The 18,227-nt window shown below is 31.3% G+C and overlaps 2 protein-coding genes and 1 long non-coding RNA gene across 4 annotated transcripts in view; 2 read left to right on the forward strand and 1 right to left on the reverse strand.

Annotated features, from left to right (window-relative positions):
* Nucleotides 1-393: 393 nt before the first annotated feature.
* LOC133319950 (uncharacterized) lies at nt 394-9,387 on the reverse strand. The gene is made up of 3 exons (XR_009753411.1): nt 9,108-9,387; nt 3,553-3,712; nt 394-612 (listed from the first exon to the last, which is right to left on the reverse strand). It is a non-coding gene; the product is annotated as an uncharacterized LOC133319950 (long non-coding RNA).
* Nucleotides 580-6,641, forward strand: LOC116777461 (mitogen-activated protein kinase kinase kinase 12-like). The gene is made up of 7 exons (XM_032671016.2): nt 580-926; nt 1,812-1,988; nt 2,066-2,267; nt 2,342-2,680; nt 2,752-2,889; nt 2,989-3,156; nt 3,570-6,641. The coding sequence occupies exons 1-7, from the start codon at nt 743-745 to the stop codon at nt 3,949-3,951; spliced, it is 1,590 nt and encodes a 529-aa protein (XP_032526907.1). The 5' UTR covers nt 580-742; the 3' UTR covers nt 3,952-6,641.
* A 105-nt stretch (nt 9,388-9,492) lies between the features above and the next one.
* The window catches only part of LOC116777301 (titin homolog), a 34,123-nt gene continuing 25,388 nt past the window's right edge, over nt 9,493-18,227 (forward strand). The window contains exons 1-2 of one of the 2 annotated variants that reach the window (XM_032670770.2): nt 9,493-9,620; nt 17,221-17,335. In XM_032670770.2, coding sequence (XP_032526661.2) covers nt 9,508-9,620; nt 17,221-17,335 — 228 coding nt within the window. In that variant the 5' untranslated portion in view covers nt 9,493-9,507. Of the gene's footprint in view, nt 9,621-10,825; nt 10,939-17,220; nt 17,336-18,227 lie in introns of those variants that run through there. The other variant, XM_032670771.2, reaches the window with a different exon arrangement.

Genomic DNA, 18,227 nt, shown 5'->3' on the forward strand with positions numbered 1-18,227 from the left:
AATATAAATATATTTAACTATTTATATCTTTTCCTTATAGTGCTTGGTTTATTATTATCAATTTAATCAAGAAAATAGTATGGCAGAAAACAATAATGATGTTGGTTTCTTGGTTGGTGGGTTTTAAAATTCATATTTTTAACTTAATTTTTAACTTTTTCTAGAAATTTAAGCACATACAAAGAATACGATGTACTGAAACATTAAAATAAGCGTGTCTAGTTTGCTAAGCATAACAAATATACTACAGAATGGCTAAATGTAAAGAAGAAATTTTTTCATAAAATTTCATTTTGTTTTATTGGGTTGTTAATGTATTGCCAACAGCCTATTCTAATACGTGGTGCATTTTTGTAATCTAATGAAGTAAATAAAAAAAAGATAGCAACAAAATACTTAGAATATTATTATATATTCATTAAAATTATTCAACATACACTAGAAATGGTTTTTTTTTACAAACGGAATTGTCCCGCGTCCCTTCATATTTTTAAGGCGTCCCTATTTATGGCATCCTTTTCATTTATAGACGCAAATCAAATCTTTGATCCTTTTCTCACAGTCACTTCATCTTGTACTTCCGCTGTTCGATGATATGCTTCATTCATATATCTGTTATCGAAGGGGGAAGGTGTATTGCGATGAAATTAAATTAAAAATATGAGTTTAGAGTCTAATTAACTATTATTTGATTAAAATCAGTGATTGCTTTTATTTGAACATTTGTGGTATCCTGTAAACAATGGATCAATTAGCTCAATTTGAGTTTAATGCTGCTCGCTACACAATGAAGGACGATTATCAGGGCTATGGATCTCCAGCTTTGGAGCGTGATAAAAAGACTATGTTTTGGATGAGTGGTGTACTCGATTGTTTTTCTACCGTTGTATCCTTGTTCAAGACTTCTGAATTTGATGTATCTCAAGGTAAGTTTTTTCTGTATGACATGTACGGCGTATAAATTTGTGCATTACGTAAATATTCCCGGGGCTCACTTAGATGCAATTACAGGGACGCATCCAAGGTCGATGCGCCACGCAGGTTGAGAGGGAGGAAGAGGGAGTGATTGATTTTTCTTGTAGAGCTGTTGCATACATATCTATATAATATCTACTTATGCCTTACCTATTTTATATGTAACTTTTCTGTTTGTATATTATTTGATATTTTTATAGAAAATTGTAAAAATTTATAAAAAATTTAATGCAAATATTATTTTGTGATGTTTGCTAGAAATATTTATGAAATGAATAAAAAAAAAATAGTAATTTTAGTTTTAAATTTAATTTATTAATTACATATTGCTGTGCTGATTTCTTTATTGTTTTACAATACTTTAGTATAAGAAATGCTATTATGAAATTAGTATAAAAAATTTACTCTTTAAAGTTGCTATTTTGTATAAAAGAGATTTATTTATAAAATTATGTGTATTATGCAAAACTGCTTTAGCGAAGTTTATCTGACTTTGTGACCCTTGGTATTAACCTACTTGAGATGTGAGATTGATTTATCCTAATGGAATTTTATTACTCCATTACTCAAAAACTACTGAAAGGATTTTCACGAAATTTTATGGTTAGGCAGCTTAAATATAAGAATAATAAATGATAGTTTGTAAAATTTCCTTAAAATTTTATATTAGTTTCTGTGGAACTCAATACTAACAGTTGTATTTGAAGAAATCATATGACACATACTAGCTGGTTATCATTTCTATTTGTTTTGAGCAGCCATTATTAATTTCAATTTAGACAAAAACAAGAAAATGTTAATAGATTTTTTTTTAAATGTTTATTTTTTTGTCATAGAGGATGACTGGGAAGTACCCTTCGAGGCTATTACTGATATGGTATATCTTGGATCTGGAGCACAGGGTGTGGTATTTGGTGGAAATTTAAAAGGAGAAATGGTGGCAGTGAAAAAATTAAGAGATAAAAGTGAAGCTAATATAAAACATCTGAGGAAACTAAATCATGATAATATTGGTAAGGTATTATCTTAAATGAACATTTTCAATTTTTGTTTCCTATTATGTAGAATCATATTTTTTGTCTGTTTACAGTGAGGTTTAGGGGCGTGTGTACAGTGGCTCCATTCTACTGTATTGTAATGGAGTATTGTCAGTATGGGCCCCTATTTGACTTTCTCCATAGTGGAGTTTCTTTCACACCTAAGCAAATAATCAGATGGGGGAGGGATATTGCTCTTGGCATGAGCTATCTTCACACACATAAGATCATTCATCGTGATCTGAAAAGTCCCAAGTAAGAAATAAATATATTTTGAAATATTTCTGTGTTGTTTTGTTATCTTGAACTAATATTAATTTATTTTTCAGTATATTGATTGCAGACAATCTGGTGGTCAAAGTAAGTGATTTTGGTACTAGTCGTGAATGGAATGATGTCAGTGCTATAATGAGTTTCACTGGAACTGTAGCCTGGATGGCTCCAGAAGTAATCCGTCATGAGCCCTGTTCTGAGAGGGTTGATGTTTGGTCTTATGGGGTTGTCTTGTGGGAACTTCTAACACAGGAAGTTCCTTATAAAAATCTTGAAACTCATGCTATAATGTGGGGCGTGGGAACTGATACTATAACCCTTCCAATACCAACTACTTGCCCCAGCAGTTTGCAATTGCTGATAAATCAATGCTGGAATCGTACACCTCGCAGCAGGTATATTCAGGGCTATACTTATATTATACTTTTTAATATATTCTTCAAACTATATGTTCATTTCATTGTAGACCACCATTCAAGATAATTGCCGCTCATCTGGATATGGCGGGTGAAGATTTGTGCTCTATGGACATGGAAAGTTTTAATAACACTCAAGCTCGCTGGCGCCAAGAAGTTCATCAGGCTATGGAAAGGCTCTACGCTAAGTAGGTTTCATCCATATATTACTAAGATAAATATTATATCTTATTAATAATAATAATTATTATTATATGACAATATAAAATAATGGTGTTATATTTCAGACATGACAAAACAGCACCAGATTCTGTCGCACAACGTCGTGAGCATTTGAAACACGCTCGTGACGTTCGTTATGTATACGAGCAGCAACTGTCACGAGCCAACGAGCTCTATATGGAGGTGTGTGCTGTGCGCCTTCAGTTAGAACAGCGCGAGAGGGTCATTGCTGAGTACGTATATTATTAACCAATTAATATTATTAGCCAGCAGCAGACAGAAAAATTATGGTTATTTATTTAAATGAAACAAATATATACTACGCAAATTTTTATTATTTTAAAACTACATAATCCCGACGTTGAGGTGACTTTCAGCAACCGTGATCACGGGCAGACATCTCCTCTGCCCGTCAGTATATCCGAAACATATTAGTTTCATTTAAATGAATAAAACTCGCGAAAGTCTTAGATCTCATAATTTTGTTTATTTTTTTCACTTGTGTATGTGTACAGATGTATTGTTGTTATTTTACGACCTGGAAAATGCGTTGTACCATTTCTTAAAAATCTAACTATATTGTTTGTTAACAATACGTTGACGTAATATTTAATGTTTATTACCAGTACCTGTTGTTGTTTCGTAGGCGTGAGAATGCTTTGAGCAGTTGCCGTTGCGGCATTCGCAAGACGTTCAAATATTTCCATCGTCAGACGTCGTCCTCGTCCGACAGCATGAGGAATCTTCCGGCCAACTTCGACAGCCGCCGCAGAAGGAGGAAGATCGAGGCTGAAAAGAAGAACTTATCACAAATGATGGTAAACTACTCCAAGGATGACGGACAGACTGTGACCGTCGCAGTGGACGACAGCGTGTCGTGCTTGTGCGAGGAGAATGGAAACGTTACCGTCTCCATCAAAGACACCGTCATCGAGGACAATGGAAACGTCGTTGTAACTGATAACACGCTCCACAAGGATACACTCGCACTCAACGATAACTACATGCCTGATATGGCACATGTTTAAATATCTCATTAAAATCTCAGTACGTGTAAAGCGGATTATGATATTATAATTATGTATGTAGTATATCGAGACTAAGTGATTGCTTATTAGCGATTATTTAATTATAACCTTTTGATCTCTCGCCTTTTAAAGGACTGGCCTAAAGGATCTCAGTATTGATTTTTATCTTATAAAACTATATTAGGTATATTTTAGTTGCTGTAGTGAATTAGCAATGGAAAATTAAAAAAAAATGCAATTGTAGTTGTTATCACCAATTACAATAAACTTTTAAAGTTCAATCTAAATCACAAAAATATTATTAAAAGACCATCTTTGTAGTTGATAAGAATTTAAATTTCTTTCAATGAAGTTCTAACAGCGTGTAAGTAGTTCTTTTACTTTATTTGTCTTTTTTACATAGTCAAAGAAGACAAAAAAAAAATGTTTCTTTTCATCAACTCTATAATTAATATTATTTTAAATACCTTTTTCAAACCTTCTCTATCTCTTAACCTATCTTTTCAAACAGTCACTTGGATTTCCTCTAAAGTTACTTAAAATCTACGCCCTGTTGGAACTCCACTGACATCATTAATTCATATGTATGTATGAAGTGTTTCAAATTATTATAAAAGTTTAATTCGAAATAAAAATAAATTTAAATGTAGATGTCATAGATATAGATTCATATTTTAGAAGTATACATTGTCTTTGATTCATGTAATGTATCGATTTCTGTCTTGAATTTAATAAAGTCCGCGAATATAAGAAACTTTCACTCGGCCGTTAGTCACTGGGGTGAGAGGTTACTATAAAGACAATGTAGTAAAAAATAAATGTCGACCGATAGTTTTCGTGGACGCTTATTAGAATTTGATAGTAAATTCGCGAAAGTTGACAAACGTTTTATTATTGTATTATATTATGCATGCACGTACGCCTTAAGATTACTAGAATTAATTTACATCACTTCTAAAAATTTGTAAATATGATTTTTTTTTCGAATATTTATTCCTCCTTGGGATCAAAGATGATGATTATGGAAAATTTTATAGAATTTTATACATATTAATCCCTATTTTTATATTTTTAACCTTATTTCCTCATAAATATATATGAATTCATCTACTGTCATTCTATATTCAAAAAATGTATGTGCTATATGATAAATTCTATTAATATATTTTAGTATAGATATTGCCTAAGTGTTGCTGCTTAGTGATTTCAATGAGGGTAGGCTGACGATAGCCGTTGTGATGACGAATTCAAATGAACGTGCAGCTGCGATATGAGTGTTTGGTAGATTATATATTCTTATAGAAGCTTTGATATACTGTAGATTGTATTAGAAAAAATAAGATTTCATAGTAACTTATATACCTGCTTTATGATGTAAAAAAAAAAAATTTCGTAATATTTTTTCTCGAATTTGCACTTGCATTGATATATGTTCTTAGAAGTTTTATAGTTATAGTTACTTAGATGTTTAAAGGAAAGCATTTAATATGTTACAAACAAAAGTTAACCTTTATAACTGCTATTTCTATAAAACATATAATATTTTCCCATTTTATTAGAAATTAAGTGTAATTTGTAGATTATTTCAAATATTGTGCAAGATTTATCTAATAAGACTTAGATTGTGAGCATGTATGTTCAATATGCGTATAAAGTAAATAATTATTGATATTAGAATAGTAGAATAGTTAACGCGGCTTCGAACTAGATTTACAAACACTAAAATATATATAGAATCGATTTTTCATCGTTCGCTTGAAAAGTACATTGATGTTAAATTATAACATGATTTCAATTATATGTCTTTGTCTAAGAAAAATTATAGTTGGCACAAACAGTATGTAATATTTAAAGTGCATGTTTTAGGACATTCCCTGTAATTGTTAAGTGTTATTCCTTAATCGTAAATTATAGACTGCACACGACTTTTTGATGTATCTTTACTCTTTCTACAAATATTTTGCTAATACCTTAGATCAACTTGATGTTTGTCTGATATTGTGATTAAAATACTTTACCGATAGGTACTTAATGTTGGACAGTCGTACAACAAACTGAGTATGTTAATTTGATATGTTACAATCTATTTATAAAACAAATAATAAATATAACATCTAATTAGTAATACCCAAAGTCATTAAAACCGAAATTTAAAGTAGGAAGTCTTGGATTATCACTCATTAAAATTAATTATACAGTATTATTTTGGATACTTACGACGAATGTAATTTATATTAAAATTCATTTAAATTTGTCATTTATGGTGTAAATGTAGACCAGTTGATGTTAAAATGTCAGTGTCATTTAGTTTATCATTTTCATACAGATGATTTTTTCGTTAAATTTGAAATATCTCTATATAAATGTCTTAGTGTTTCCTACACTGTACTCAAGATTATAACAAAAAATAAGAACTTTGACATTGGCAAAATATTCCACTATTCCAGTGTGAATGAAGCCTTAAAAAAAATCTTTATTGATAATATTTTACGTGTGTTTATAGATTTATATTAAATTAACAATTTTACTCTTAATTCAATCTTCTAGTACTTTAATTCTTGAATACTTTAGTTTTAGTAACGATCTAGTCTCTAAATTTCGTTTTATCTCAGCATGGATTATAGTCATCTTAAAAATATATTATATATAACTTTAATTGTAGTATGAAAAATAAATAACTGTGACTTCTATTTTTAATTTAATTTCACACCTAAGTTGTATTTATTAGCAATCGAAACAGAAAATTACTTTGTATGTTTAGTGATAATTTTTTTACCGAGGTTATTAAAAATGCGCTCATACTACATTACATAGACATTGTATTAAAAAAAAAATATCAAAGAGAAAAGTATTTTAAGTCGATATACATAATAGAGAAAGATCCCAGGGCTGCCAGACCTTATTTATTTTCTGATGGGCAAAGCACATAATAGGTTAGTATTAGTGACTACAGTAAACGTATATTTATCTGCTAGCGTAAACTGACAGCCATTATCAGGTACCAGGTGCTACAAGTAAAAATTGTACTCGCTTTACTTATAATCTGAGGTCTGATTTTTATGTACATATGTTGTAGGAAATATTGTAAACAATTTCAAAGGGATACTGCCAGACAACTTCTGCCGGCAGAATTTTGACCAGACACTTTAATTATAGACAGGAAAGAAAACAACAACTCTTATGATTTTGGCACTATTCTGCAATCGTTTGGACAATTAGATGATAATAACTTATTGCATTATAATATAACCTGACCAACTGCACATGGAGAGAAGCACGTAATTCCGACCTGTTGATAAGTCTTTTCAGCTGGTAAAAGGAGTGCATGTTCAGCTTACAAAAAATCCAGGCGGATAAACCCTCAAATTTTCAACCCTATTGGCAAACCTCGGACCGTTTGGTTAAATCTGAAATGACATATCCTCTGCCTGTTCACAAGCTTCACGGTGAAAGGCGAATGTAAGCTAGCAGATTGAGATAAAAGGCGACATTTCTTTAAATCTTATTCTTGTTGGTAGGTTTGCTTCTCTACTGGAGATCCGTGATGCTTTAATTGAATCCATGCCATGCCATACAATATATTCTTTACCGACATGCCTATTGATGGAAAAGCTGGCCTTTTCTGATCGAATGTTTTCGCCGGAATGTGGTGAAGATGAAATGCACAAGTATTTGGCGTATCTTTTATGAGTAGATCTTCGGAACCGCAAAGCGAATATTACTTCTAAAAAAGAGAGATTACATCAAGTCAACAAAAAGGGCATTAAACAAAGCTGCTCTTCGATCGTATTCACCATAATGGAAAAAGCTTTGCTCAATCTTTCGGCAGTGTCCTGATTTTTAGCTAAAGCAGTCGAGACAAACTTCTGTAAGTTAGGCTAAACCTGATAGGACATTAATTCATACCGTAAAGGAGAAAGGAAGAAAGGATACACTTTGGAAAATGTGCGTAGGAATTGGACTTTTAATCCCTGCAATGCCTTTTTAGGACCGGAAAACACACATCCGCTTGAAGTGATAAACTTCCTCCTTCCACTCGATGTTCCGTCTTTGAGTCTGGTTTTGGTTCCAATTACAATTCAATGTCTTTTTCTTACAATTCCAATTCCAATTACTCCCAATTATTGGTGGCTCCCAATTTCTCGCTTCCGATCGTCTTTGACGTGATGCTTGGAGAGAGGAGGCCTGGGTGGCAATTGCCTCCTTCTGTGAGGATGTCATAAGGCAGCAGGAAAAGGAGGAGGGAGAGACGGAAAATCGTCACCCGGCAGACGAATAAGGAATATGCGAGGAGGATCTACCTCCGCCTCGCCGCCCTTTTTGGTGGTGGCCAGCTGGGTCTCGGTGTGGAGACATCCGGGTCGGCATTGCACTCGGCCTCAGCACTAACTGACGGGAGCCTGGTTGCGTATCCCCCTGCTCCTGTTCGTGGAGACCCTATAATATGGAGATATTATAGGGGAGCTGCCCGTAGGGCCCCCCTCAGAGTTAGAGCTGGCGTCCCATAAGCGCTGCTGAGGTAGCCCTAGTTGCCAGTATCCCACAGCATCGTCCTACAGGCGATGAGGACTACCGGGGGATTTTAGTGGGTTCAACTCCCACACATCGCTCCTTGCCCCCCAGGGAGTGACTGTTCGTCGGACTTTTCCCCAGTAAAAAAAAAAGGTAAAGCGTTCACCACCTACGACTTCATATTTTACAGTCGTTAGTTAAAAATGCATTTCTACATTTATATAGCCAATTTAAATAATTTTAGATATATAAAACTTCCTAATAGGTATTTCACAATTTACTTATAATTCTCGTGCTGTGCCCAAGCCTTATTCGAGGATTGAACAGTGAATTGCGAATTACTTCTTAAAGTGACAATTCGAGATAAATTTTGATTTAAATTTTTGATTAAAAAATTAAATGCTTTAGAAGTGAAGTGGCATAGGAGAGATTTTTAGGCATGTTAGTGATATTTATTTAAGTAATTTTATATAATTACTTCTTACAAAAACGTACATTATATTTCGTTTTGAAATGTTAACATGTATTCCATATTTTCGTGTGATGGTCGCCACATAAGAAAGCGTTTCATTTAGGAATGTAAGAATTGTACATTGTTATAAGCAATTTAAAAATTTTCTACTTTGGTTTCTCGAGATACAAACCTAAAACGAGAAAAATCGCAATCAGACGTTGTACATAAAATACTAATAACTATTCCTCATGTTAAACACGAACCAGATGGTTAAACTCGTCTTGATACTTGGGCGCCGTATGCTATTAACCATGATGTAGGTAAAAAAACATAAATTAAAATGGAGCTGTAATAATAGGTATTAACATTATATTGTCTAGTTATAGCTATTATGTAATTCTAATTTGTCTTAATGATATTGATAATAATCCGAATCAGCTGTTTAGGTTAGACGACAAAGGTGATGTTAGCAAAATATTCGTACGAAATTCGCTCCGCGCGTGTTACATTTTTTGGTATTATTTATAGAAAGCGAACGGGAGTGTTCGCGCACACGGTGCGGCGCGCGCGGACCGAGAGGACTGGAGTCTATGGAGCCGCCATCGTTCTCCGCAGATCCCCACGTCCTGAGGGCGGCCCTCGGAGCCGACGCCAGCCTCGACCTCCCACTGCCCTCCGGCTCGTCACCTTTCCAATTCGAATGGTATGTGCTATTTTCAGCTAAAGTTATACCATCCAGCACGCACTAAAATATTACAATGTGTTTAATGAGATTCCTTTAAATGAATATGCATACGAGCGGATTTTTACGCTCAAAAGTTTTCATATCGACTTATAAAAGTGATATGATTATGATAATGAGCCCTAACTCACCGTCATACAGAGCATGATATTGAAGTAAGTACATATTGCGGCTGTCTCGCCGGCAAGCGTTGTTTGTTTTTCACATGTCGATGTATAAATACAGACCAGGAAGCTGTGTTGGAGACATTCGACACTTGTTCAGTTGCACGATTTGTACAGGGAAAATTATTGTTAATTACTAAAAAGCTTCCCAAGGCCGACCATTTCCTTTGCCACCTATAATGTGAAACAGACGTATTAAATATGTACAAGTACTTACCGACCTACGTCTATCGGATTATAATGCTTGAATGCATCATGCAGCGGGAGTAAAAATAAAATTCGGTCGAATGCGCATCCTTGAAACGAAATATTAGCCATATAATGTTTTTGATATAAATGTAAGTATACATAACAATATTGTAAAAAAATAAAATTTTAAGATTTTTTTGGCATTCTGTTGGATAATATCCAAATATTTTTTGTTTAAATTTTATAAAGTGTTGATTTTTAAAGGTTTTGTTCAAATATATTTTTTTATGTTTTCATGTCGTTGAAGGGACTTCTTTTTTCTATCACTACAATTAGATAAAATATTAAAATATCAATATCAATTGCGAATATAATATATGTAACATTATTATCATTTAATTTTTAAAGTTTTGATCATATTTTCCCTGTAAATCAAGCATTGACGATGTTAAGTATATAAAACTCTATGCGTATTTTGTTTAAAATTTATAACAGCGCCATCTGGAGCATACGCTTTACAATTGTTGCCCTATATTGGTCCTCTGGATATAGTACTTATGCCATCTCGTGCTTATGGATAGATAACAACGACAGCCTAACGGAAAATGTTTTCGAAGTTTATCTAACTTTTCATTATTCTTCAAGATCTTTAAAGATTCTAATTTAATGAAAATATTTGTTTTAAAAGAATTTTAAGTAATTTATAAGCCACTCCGATAGCCCCCAAATTCTTGAGGCGAAAACGGTAAACAAATAGCGGCGCTAGTAGCGCTTATACAAAAATATCTTGCCGCTGGCGCAGTACGCGCCTAGCTATCGCGAACTCGATTCGAAACGAGATGTGCTCCCGCCATGGGCAGCAATTGTTGCAAGGGTGATGCTTCAGGGAAACCCGTCGTGAGGTCGGGATCCTCTGTTTACAGCAGGTATTTGTCTGACTGATAAAGCAGAGTATTTCCTCTCAAGGGTTCCCTCCAGTAAAATCAAATAGGCTAGTGTACGGTGTTAGTGCCCACGTAGTGTGTATTATATGAAAAATGTTTATTAATATTTATTACTATTATATAGCTATTTTTTTAATTAATTTCGCTATTTTTATATAATTCGAAAAACTGCAGGAATTTTTTTTTATATCAAAGTTGGTTGTTAAATAATTATTGTAGTTCTATAACTGATTTTTAGGGACAAATATTATAAAAATAAAATAACGTAGTGATTGTAATTCATAAATTAATTAATGAATTAAAAAAAGTAACGACATAGATCTTTTTTAAAATCTTTGTGAAAATAATTAGGTTTCAACTATTCTTAATTTCATTATATCTAACCGTAATAAACTGCATTTAAAAAGGATTCATAAGGTTTACTCTAAAATCTATTAAAGAAGAATATTTATTAATTTTACTCAAACTTAGTTTTTTTTAATAAATTTTACAGATAACTATACTTTGTTGTAGTTAGATTTGTTTTTGACAATGTATACATACATGTGCCATAAAAAGTTCGAGATTAAGAAATAAGTGTACCTATAGCACACTTTAATCGGTTACTAAAAAAATTAGGACGCTTTTATTAATATCATGCTGTAAATATATTGATTTCTATTTTACAGTTTCATCTAGTAAACAATCAATTAAAAAGTGTATGTGACATCAGAATCGTAAAAATAATAGTGTAGCTTGCTACGTATCGTAGAATGAATGTAAAATAGAAGATATTTTTGTTTACTCTTCACCCTGAAATGTTTCACATGTAGGTCGCGACGATTTTTAATTCTACTCTTTTTTTGACAAGTTTCTAGGAATAATATAAAGTATTGTTTTTTTTTCTTATGCAATTTATAATGAAATTGTTTTTTGTGACGGTTTCTTCTCATTGATAATAATGAAGAGTTAAACTTTAAAGGCTATCAAAAATACAAAACTTAAAGCAATGAAGTGCATGTTTGCACTTATTGAACTTTTGTACTTTTCTAAATTCAATAGTTTAAAGTAACAAAATTAATATACAAATATATATATATATATTACATGTTACACATTCTTTGAGATCAAAGAAATTATAAATCTCAAGACTTACTAAAAATATACTTTTGGAAGAGTAGCAATATAAAATTGCGAGCGTTATTGAGATAGGTAAGTGTACAACTACTTTCTTATTTTACAAACTTTGTTTTTATATATCGTGGAAAAAAAAATTTTTTAGTCATTCTTATTCATCGCTCTGTTTTTTAATTACTAGCTGTTGACTGCGGCTTTGCCTGCAAATGCTATCCGCTTTGAGACATTCGTTTCAATGACTTTTCACTTCATGAGGTTTCAATGATTTTTCTTGGATCCCTATATCAGATTCTAACTTGATGACAATAGAAGTGCTATGGGACAATGCTTTTAAAAATAATATTAACCTTAAATTGAAGTTTTAATAGCGTAACAGTCACTTTCGAATTGGGAAATTCGTCTTGTTTGAAATCGGTTAAAAAGTGGCCTAACTTGTTCCTTATGACGTTACTTATTTGCGAGTAAAATTCAAGTCAAATTAGATTTAGCTGTTTAAGAAATTAGTCGGAACAAAGACAAATAAAAAATAATTTTGATGTATATTTTTTTTTTGTGAAAAACTATTAATTTTCAATTACAAATAGACACTTCAATCTTTCTTATCAGATATATGATTTTCTTTAAATTATCTCCAAATCCTCGTCTGAAACCACAAATAAATGAATAAAACTATGTTTTCAGATTTACTCCGAATTTTATTATTTTAATTTTTTCCGACGTTTATAGTACTTTTGCAGTAACCGTGATTATTGGCAAATAAGAAATTTTTATATGAATGTGTACCTGTACTCCCGGAATTATAATCTTAGATATAAAAATGTATAATTCACATTGTGTAACTGGCCACATAAAAAAGTACTATAACAAATTTATTGATTTAAATTCATAAGTTTTTGTACACGAAACTCTTTAAATAATTAAAGTCTTTAACAATGCAACGGGATCTTTTTATTTTACTGGATATTAAGTATATACTTTGACAATTGAAACCACCACATAAAAATATATTTAAATTGACAACATTTGTTTTGTTTATTAGCCCGTACAAACAGACAGAGCAATAGAAAATAAAAATAAAAAACGCCTAAAAGATTTCTATTTGACTTCTTATTATGTAACGTGAATCGGTTGCTAGCATTTTTTTCCTCGTTTTACAGACATTCGTCTACAGTTTTATAATGTGCTACACATAAATCGAAGCCATCTACTTGGTTTTTGCTCAAAAATATATAATTTTAACGTAATGTATTTTCTGACACGGACACTAAATTTAAGAGTATTAAATTCTTTTGATTGAAAAAAATTATTATTTCACCCTTATCCCAACCCTATCCATTGTAATATCGAGATACAGAAGAGAATTAACAAATCTGATTGTAGACGTAGCTATAGTGACCGAACGTGCGTAAAATTGAATTTTTATCAATTGCGTCAATTTAAGAACATCGTATTTCTTAAGTCGGTAATAAAAAAATGTTTTTTAATCATAAACTACTTGGCGTATATCCAATTGTATTGCGAATCTTGCAAATGCCATATTCGCAGCCAATTATACGTCATCAGTAGAAGTAAACTTGTCTGTATGTTGGGGTGATGATCAATTAAAAAAATTAAGACCTAAATAAAAGATTTACAACACATTATTTTACATTTTACAGTCGCCAGGTCCATTTAAATATTTATTGTCGTTGTTCAAACCATAAACCTAAAAAAGAAAACCAGGAGATGCACCTTCGCATTTTTCCTAGCTTCGCTCAACGATAAAGGTTTCGGTACCTCAGCGTTTTGTTATCGGACCGTTTTTTTTAAATATCTTTCTGTTTTCCGACCCTAAAATTGAAATTGGTAGTCAGATCTAAATTTCCTTTAAAAAAAAATGTTTCGGTACCTCAGCGTTTTGTTATCGGACCGTTATTTTTCAATATCTTTCTGTTTTCCGACCCTAAAATTGAAATTGGTAGTCAGATCTAAATTTTCTTTTATGAAAACAAACCCAGTTTAGCTATTGAACAAGAAAACCTCGACTCCATCAGACATTCTGTTCCCGAGATCACCTTCGTGCATGAATGACCTGGGTGGCCAGGATAGCGTTCCGTTCGCTTCGCTAGTATCTATCATTCAATATGTAAATTTCGATAACTATCGTTACAAAATAACTTTACAAACGTCATCAATGCAAAGATAAGTTTGTATGATCACTATTCCACTTAGTTCTTCAAAATTTCATACTATGCAGAATTTAAAATATATTTTGCAATAAATAAAAAGTATAACATACAGTAAATGTATCAAAAACCAAGTACTGTTTCCTATAAATATTAAAAGATACACAAATTTTTTCCAAATCCAATTAAACGAATTTAATAATCGTTACGTGTACGCTTATACCAAATTTACGTCATCCCACTACATATGGAGAGGTAACAGTTTCTCATTCATAAATTTTCGTAGGTTATTGAACAGAAAAGGGGAAACGGTTTATATTTGGTGTAACCAAAACTGGTGCTAGGTGTTGTGAAACGAAATTATGACTTTAATACTATCTGTTTAAAGTGTTTACAAATATATATACATTAATTTGTTTACAGTATCGCTTCAGACATTACAATAAATTGAAATAAACAATTTTAAGAAATTGTCATTCATTTCGGCGTAGTCAGTATTGATTGTTCTCTATTTATAATCATCTCACTTTATCCCTGCGTCCGGACCGTTAGAAATAACTTTACTATACAGCTAAAGTTCTTTGGTACCTTATTTATGAGGTTATTGTGTTTGTAACAAAAATAATATGAATAATTATACTAATATTATTTATTACTAACTAATACTATTAATTATAGTTGCCATTAATATAAATATAACTTAAATAACGTGTGGGTGAAATGAATGACCTAGTAAATTTCAACTATACTTTACTCACATAGCACAACCGCTAAATAGTCGGCATTCCCTCAGATTGAATATAATTCATAGACAGAAATATGTTTTATTATGATACTTTTATCTGTATTCGCATAGCCTAATTTTCTTTAAAGGCCACATGTTTCTTATTACAGTTATTATTACGACGTAGGATAAACAATCATTCTGTATGTAGGTCACGGAAGAGGAACTATTGCATAGATCTATAAACTGAGAGGAGGATGCACTATAAATGAGGTTGATTTTAGACCTATAACAAGCTATAAATTTTCAAATATTCAGCTCTAACAGCTTTGAAACTAAAATGATCGTTATTCGTTAGTTGCAATATCAAATGAAAGACTTTTATTTATGAAAATCTGATTATAAAAAGTGTGTAATTTAAATTTCAAAAATTGTTAACAAATATCATAAAATAATTTATAATATTAATATATATCTTAATGATTATATGTAGGCATTATTATCATGTCATTAAAAACATGTAACTGGCAAACGGGTCTCCATCTCAGTAATATAATTTTAACAATCTTATAAATAGTTTAATTAATTTCATGTGAATTGACATTCTTTTTTTTCTGTAACCTTAAGTACTTTTGTTATTTATTTTTTATATAAGTAAGTATCTTCAAAACTATCTTATTATAATTTAATGGTACAGGTCTACTCAAAAATATTTAATCAAATGTAGAATATTGAATACACATTATAATGCAATGTATAATTTGAATCAACCAGAAATATTGCGATTATATTCCAATGCTGATAAATATTAAAGACGTTTATGGTTCCATCAAATAATGTTATGACTAAATTTAACTAAAATAATCCTCTGTATCTGTTTTTCTTTTGTTGTCTGTAACGACCAATAAATTAAGTTAACTTGCTATTTCATTATATTCTTCCTTCAACTACTTAGAAATTCTATTTAAGGAGAGTTCGACGAACTTTTTATGTTACTAAATATTTAACACAAGAATGTTTAAAAGGTCTTGTCGTTGCTGAGATTAAAATAATTGAGCGTTCAGCGATGACAGAAATGTTCAACATTTTTTTGGTTCAAGTATCGATTATATATTTGAAACAGATTCGATTAATTTAAAATGAGTAAATGTACGCGAATAGGAACAAAGTAATTGTGCTACGCGTTTGGCCGCGGCATTGACGTCTCAAATGCAATTATTTTTAGACTAAGAACTTTGGTGACGGGCGGGCGGCGGCGAATTATGAAATCAAGGGTCGCGAGGTAGCAAATATTGTTAAGAATATTAGAATATATGACATCTCATTTCTTTTTTTTGATATTTTTATGTACCTTTATATCATGAGTTTTAACCTCAGTTTTGTTATTAAAAATTAAACCTTATTGAGTTATTATAGTAATATTGTTATGAAGAATTTGCATTATCTATTTCCCAGTTACAAAGATACGTGATAAACTTATCTATTTTTACCAGATCAGATATACTATTATTAGAAGCATCCAACTGGTGCAAAATTCATTCTGTCCCAGTTCCTATTTAAATAACTTATATAATCAATAAATTATTGACTACCCTATGTACCAGTCATCTATTCATAATATTATTATCGTGATTTATACCTTTATTTTGTTTTTTTTTTTTTTTTGGTTTAAAATCCTTTGTATCGGTGTTTAGGGCTACATACACTAGTAATATTGGCTCCATCAGGAAAACTTGTGACATGCCAACTGTTTCCATTCATCACTGTAGCTTGCATCATCTGTATTTAAGTCATCATGAACCCGTCAGAGTGTGTATTTTTTAACCTATGAAACGATTGTCAATTAAATTTATATGTAAAAAATATAACAACAGCAAAAAGTCTGTAACTAAAATTATTTTTGAATAGACAAAGAAATTACGTCTATATATATGTATCAATAGATTTGTGGGACAGCGCTAATAAAACATATCTCCTGTTTTTAAGTGTTTTATAAATTAGGTTAACATGTTAAAACATTCAAACATATCTTACGTTGTCCTAAGCCGTATGTCTTACATATCTCAACAGCAAAGCGAGTTTTTGTAACGTAATATGTACCCTTTGTCTCTGTATGCATGCTCAAACACATGAAACTAGGTTTTCAGAAACTTGTTTCGCGTGAAGGCCTAAACGAATTATTATGTTGTGTTTATTTGTAAATGTAATTACGTATGTTTTAGATTTCACTTTAATTTTATTCTTCACATTACGTTACAGGAGTCGTGCGGGAGCGAAACTAAACGAACGCTTTACTACTTTACAAAGCGCAGGTGGCGTTCGTCTTTCAATCACCGCTGCGAGATCCGGGGACAGCGGTGTATACACCCTGCAAGTGAGTAGTTTCTAAACCAGTATGTTATTCTCTATTAGACTAGTAACATACTTTTATCGATGTTACTTCTACTTTGTTGATGAAGTTTAAAGAGTTTGTGAAAACAAACCCATAAAAATATCTTTAAGATCAATTGGAACACTTGGACTCGCCGAATAAAATCATCTTTAACAAATGGTTTACGATGTTTTTCATTTCAGCGTATTTACATTTCTTCCAAATGTCAAAACATTTTTATGACGTTTATGGTGTTCAAAATGGACACTGATCAGGCAGTACATAATAAATAATAATATTTTTGATATCAAAATCAAAATAATATAATTGTCTATAAACTTTGAATCCAATATCGGTCTTAAGTTATATGACTACTGGAAAAGTATAACAAAGGACTATTTGCAAGCATTTATAGCTTATGCAATTGAATCATTCCCAATTGACTATTTGTAATAACTTTTAACTTTTATGATTAAAAATGATTACTTTTTTATTTCATAAAGCTTATATATTTGACATTTCAATAATATATGAAATTATGTATTTTTGTAATTATATGTTTGAGATGAAAGAGACGTTTTGAACATGTGACCTTTAGTATAATTTTAAAGAATAGAACCAAAATGTAATTAGCAATACATATTTTGTTTTTAACATTTACCTAAACTAACATTGAAAAATATATTTTACGACTCAAGGCTTTCCTAAATACATGTATATCGAACGTTACTCACAACACCAGATAATTTTTCGAGAAAAAGGTTTTTAAATTTTTTGAACCTTTAATGTTTGCCTCATAAATAAACTTCTTTGAATTAAAGGTCGCCTATAAAAAACCATTTGTAAAGTGTTTCATGTTTATAAAAATAAGAATGAAATAATGTTTATATTTTGA

The sequence above is a fragment of the Danaus plexippus genome, chromosome Z, assembly GCF_018135715.1.
Source record: "Danaus plexippus chromosome Z, MEX_DaPlex, whole genome shotgun sequence".
Classification (NCBI taxonomy): Eukaryota; Metazoa; Arthropoda; class Insecta; order Lepidoptera; family Nymphalidae; genus Danaus; species Danaus plexippus.

What these genes read in the sequence shown, in the direction of transcription:
- LOC116777461 (XM_032671016.2), top strand. Translation starts at nt 743, where the DNA reads ATGGATCAATTAGCTCAATTTGAGTTTAATGCTGCTCGCTACACAATG. An exon ending in AATCGTACACCTCGCAGCAG is followed by an intron (nt 2,681 to 2,751) that starts GTATATTCAGGG and finishes ATTTCATTGTAG; the next exon opens with ACCACCATTCAAGATAATTG. An exon ending in CGCGAGAGGGTCATTGCTGA is followed by an intron (nt 3,157 to 3,569) that starts GTACGTATATTA and finishes GTTGTTTCGTAG; the next exon opens with GCGTGAGAATGCTTTGAGCA.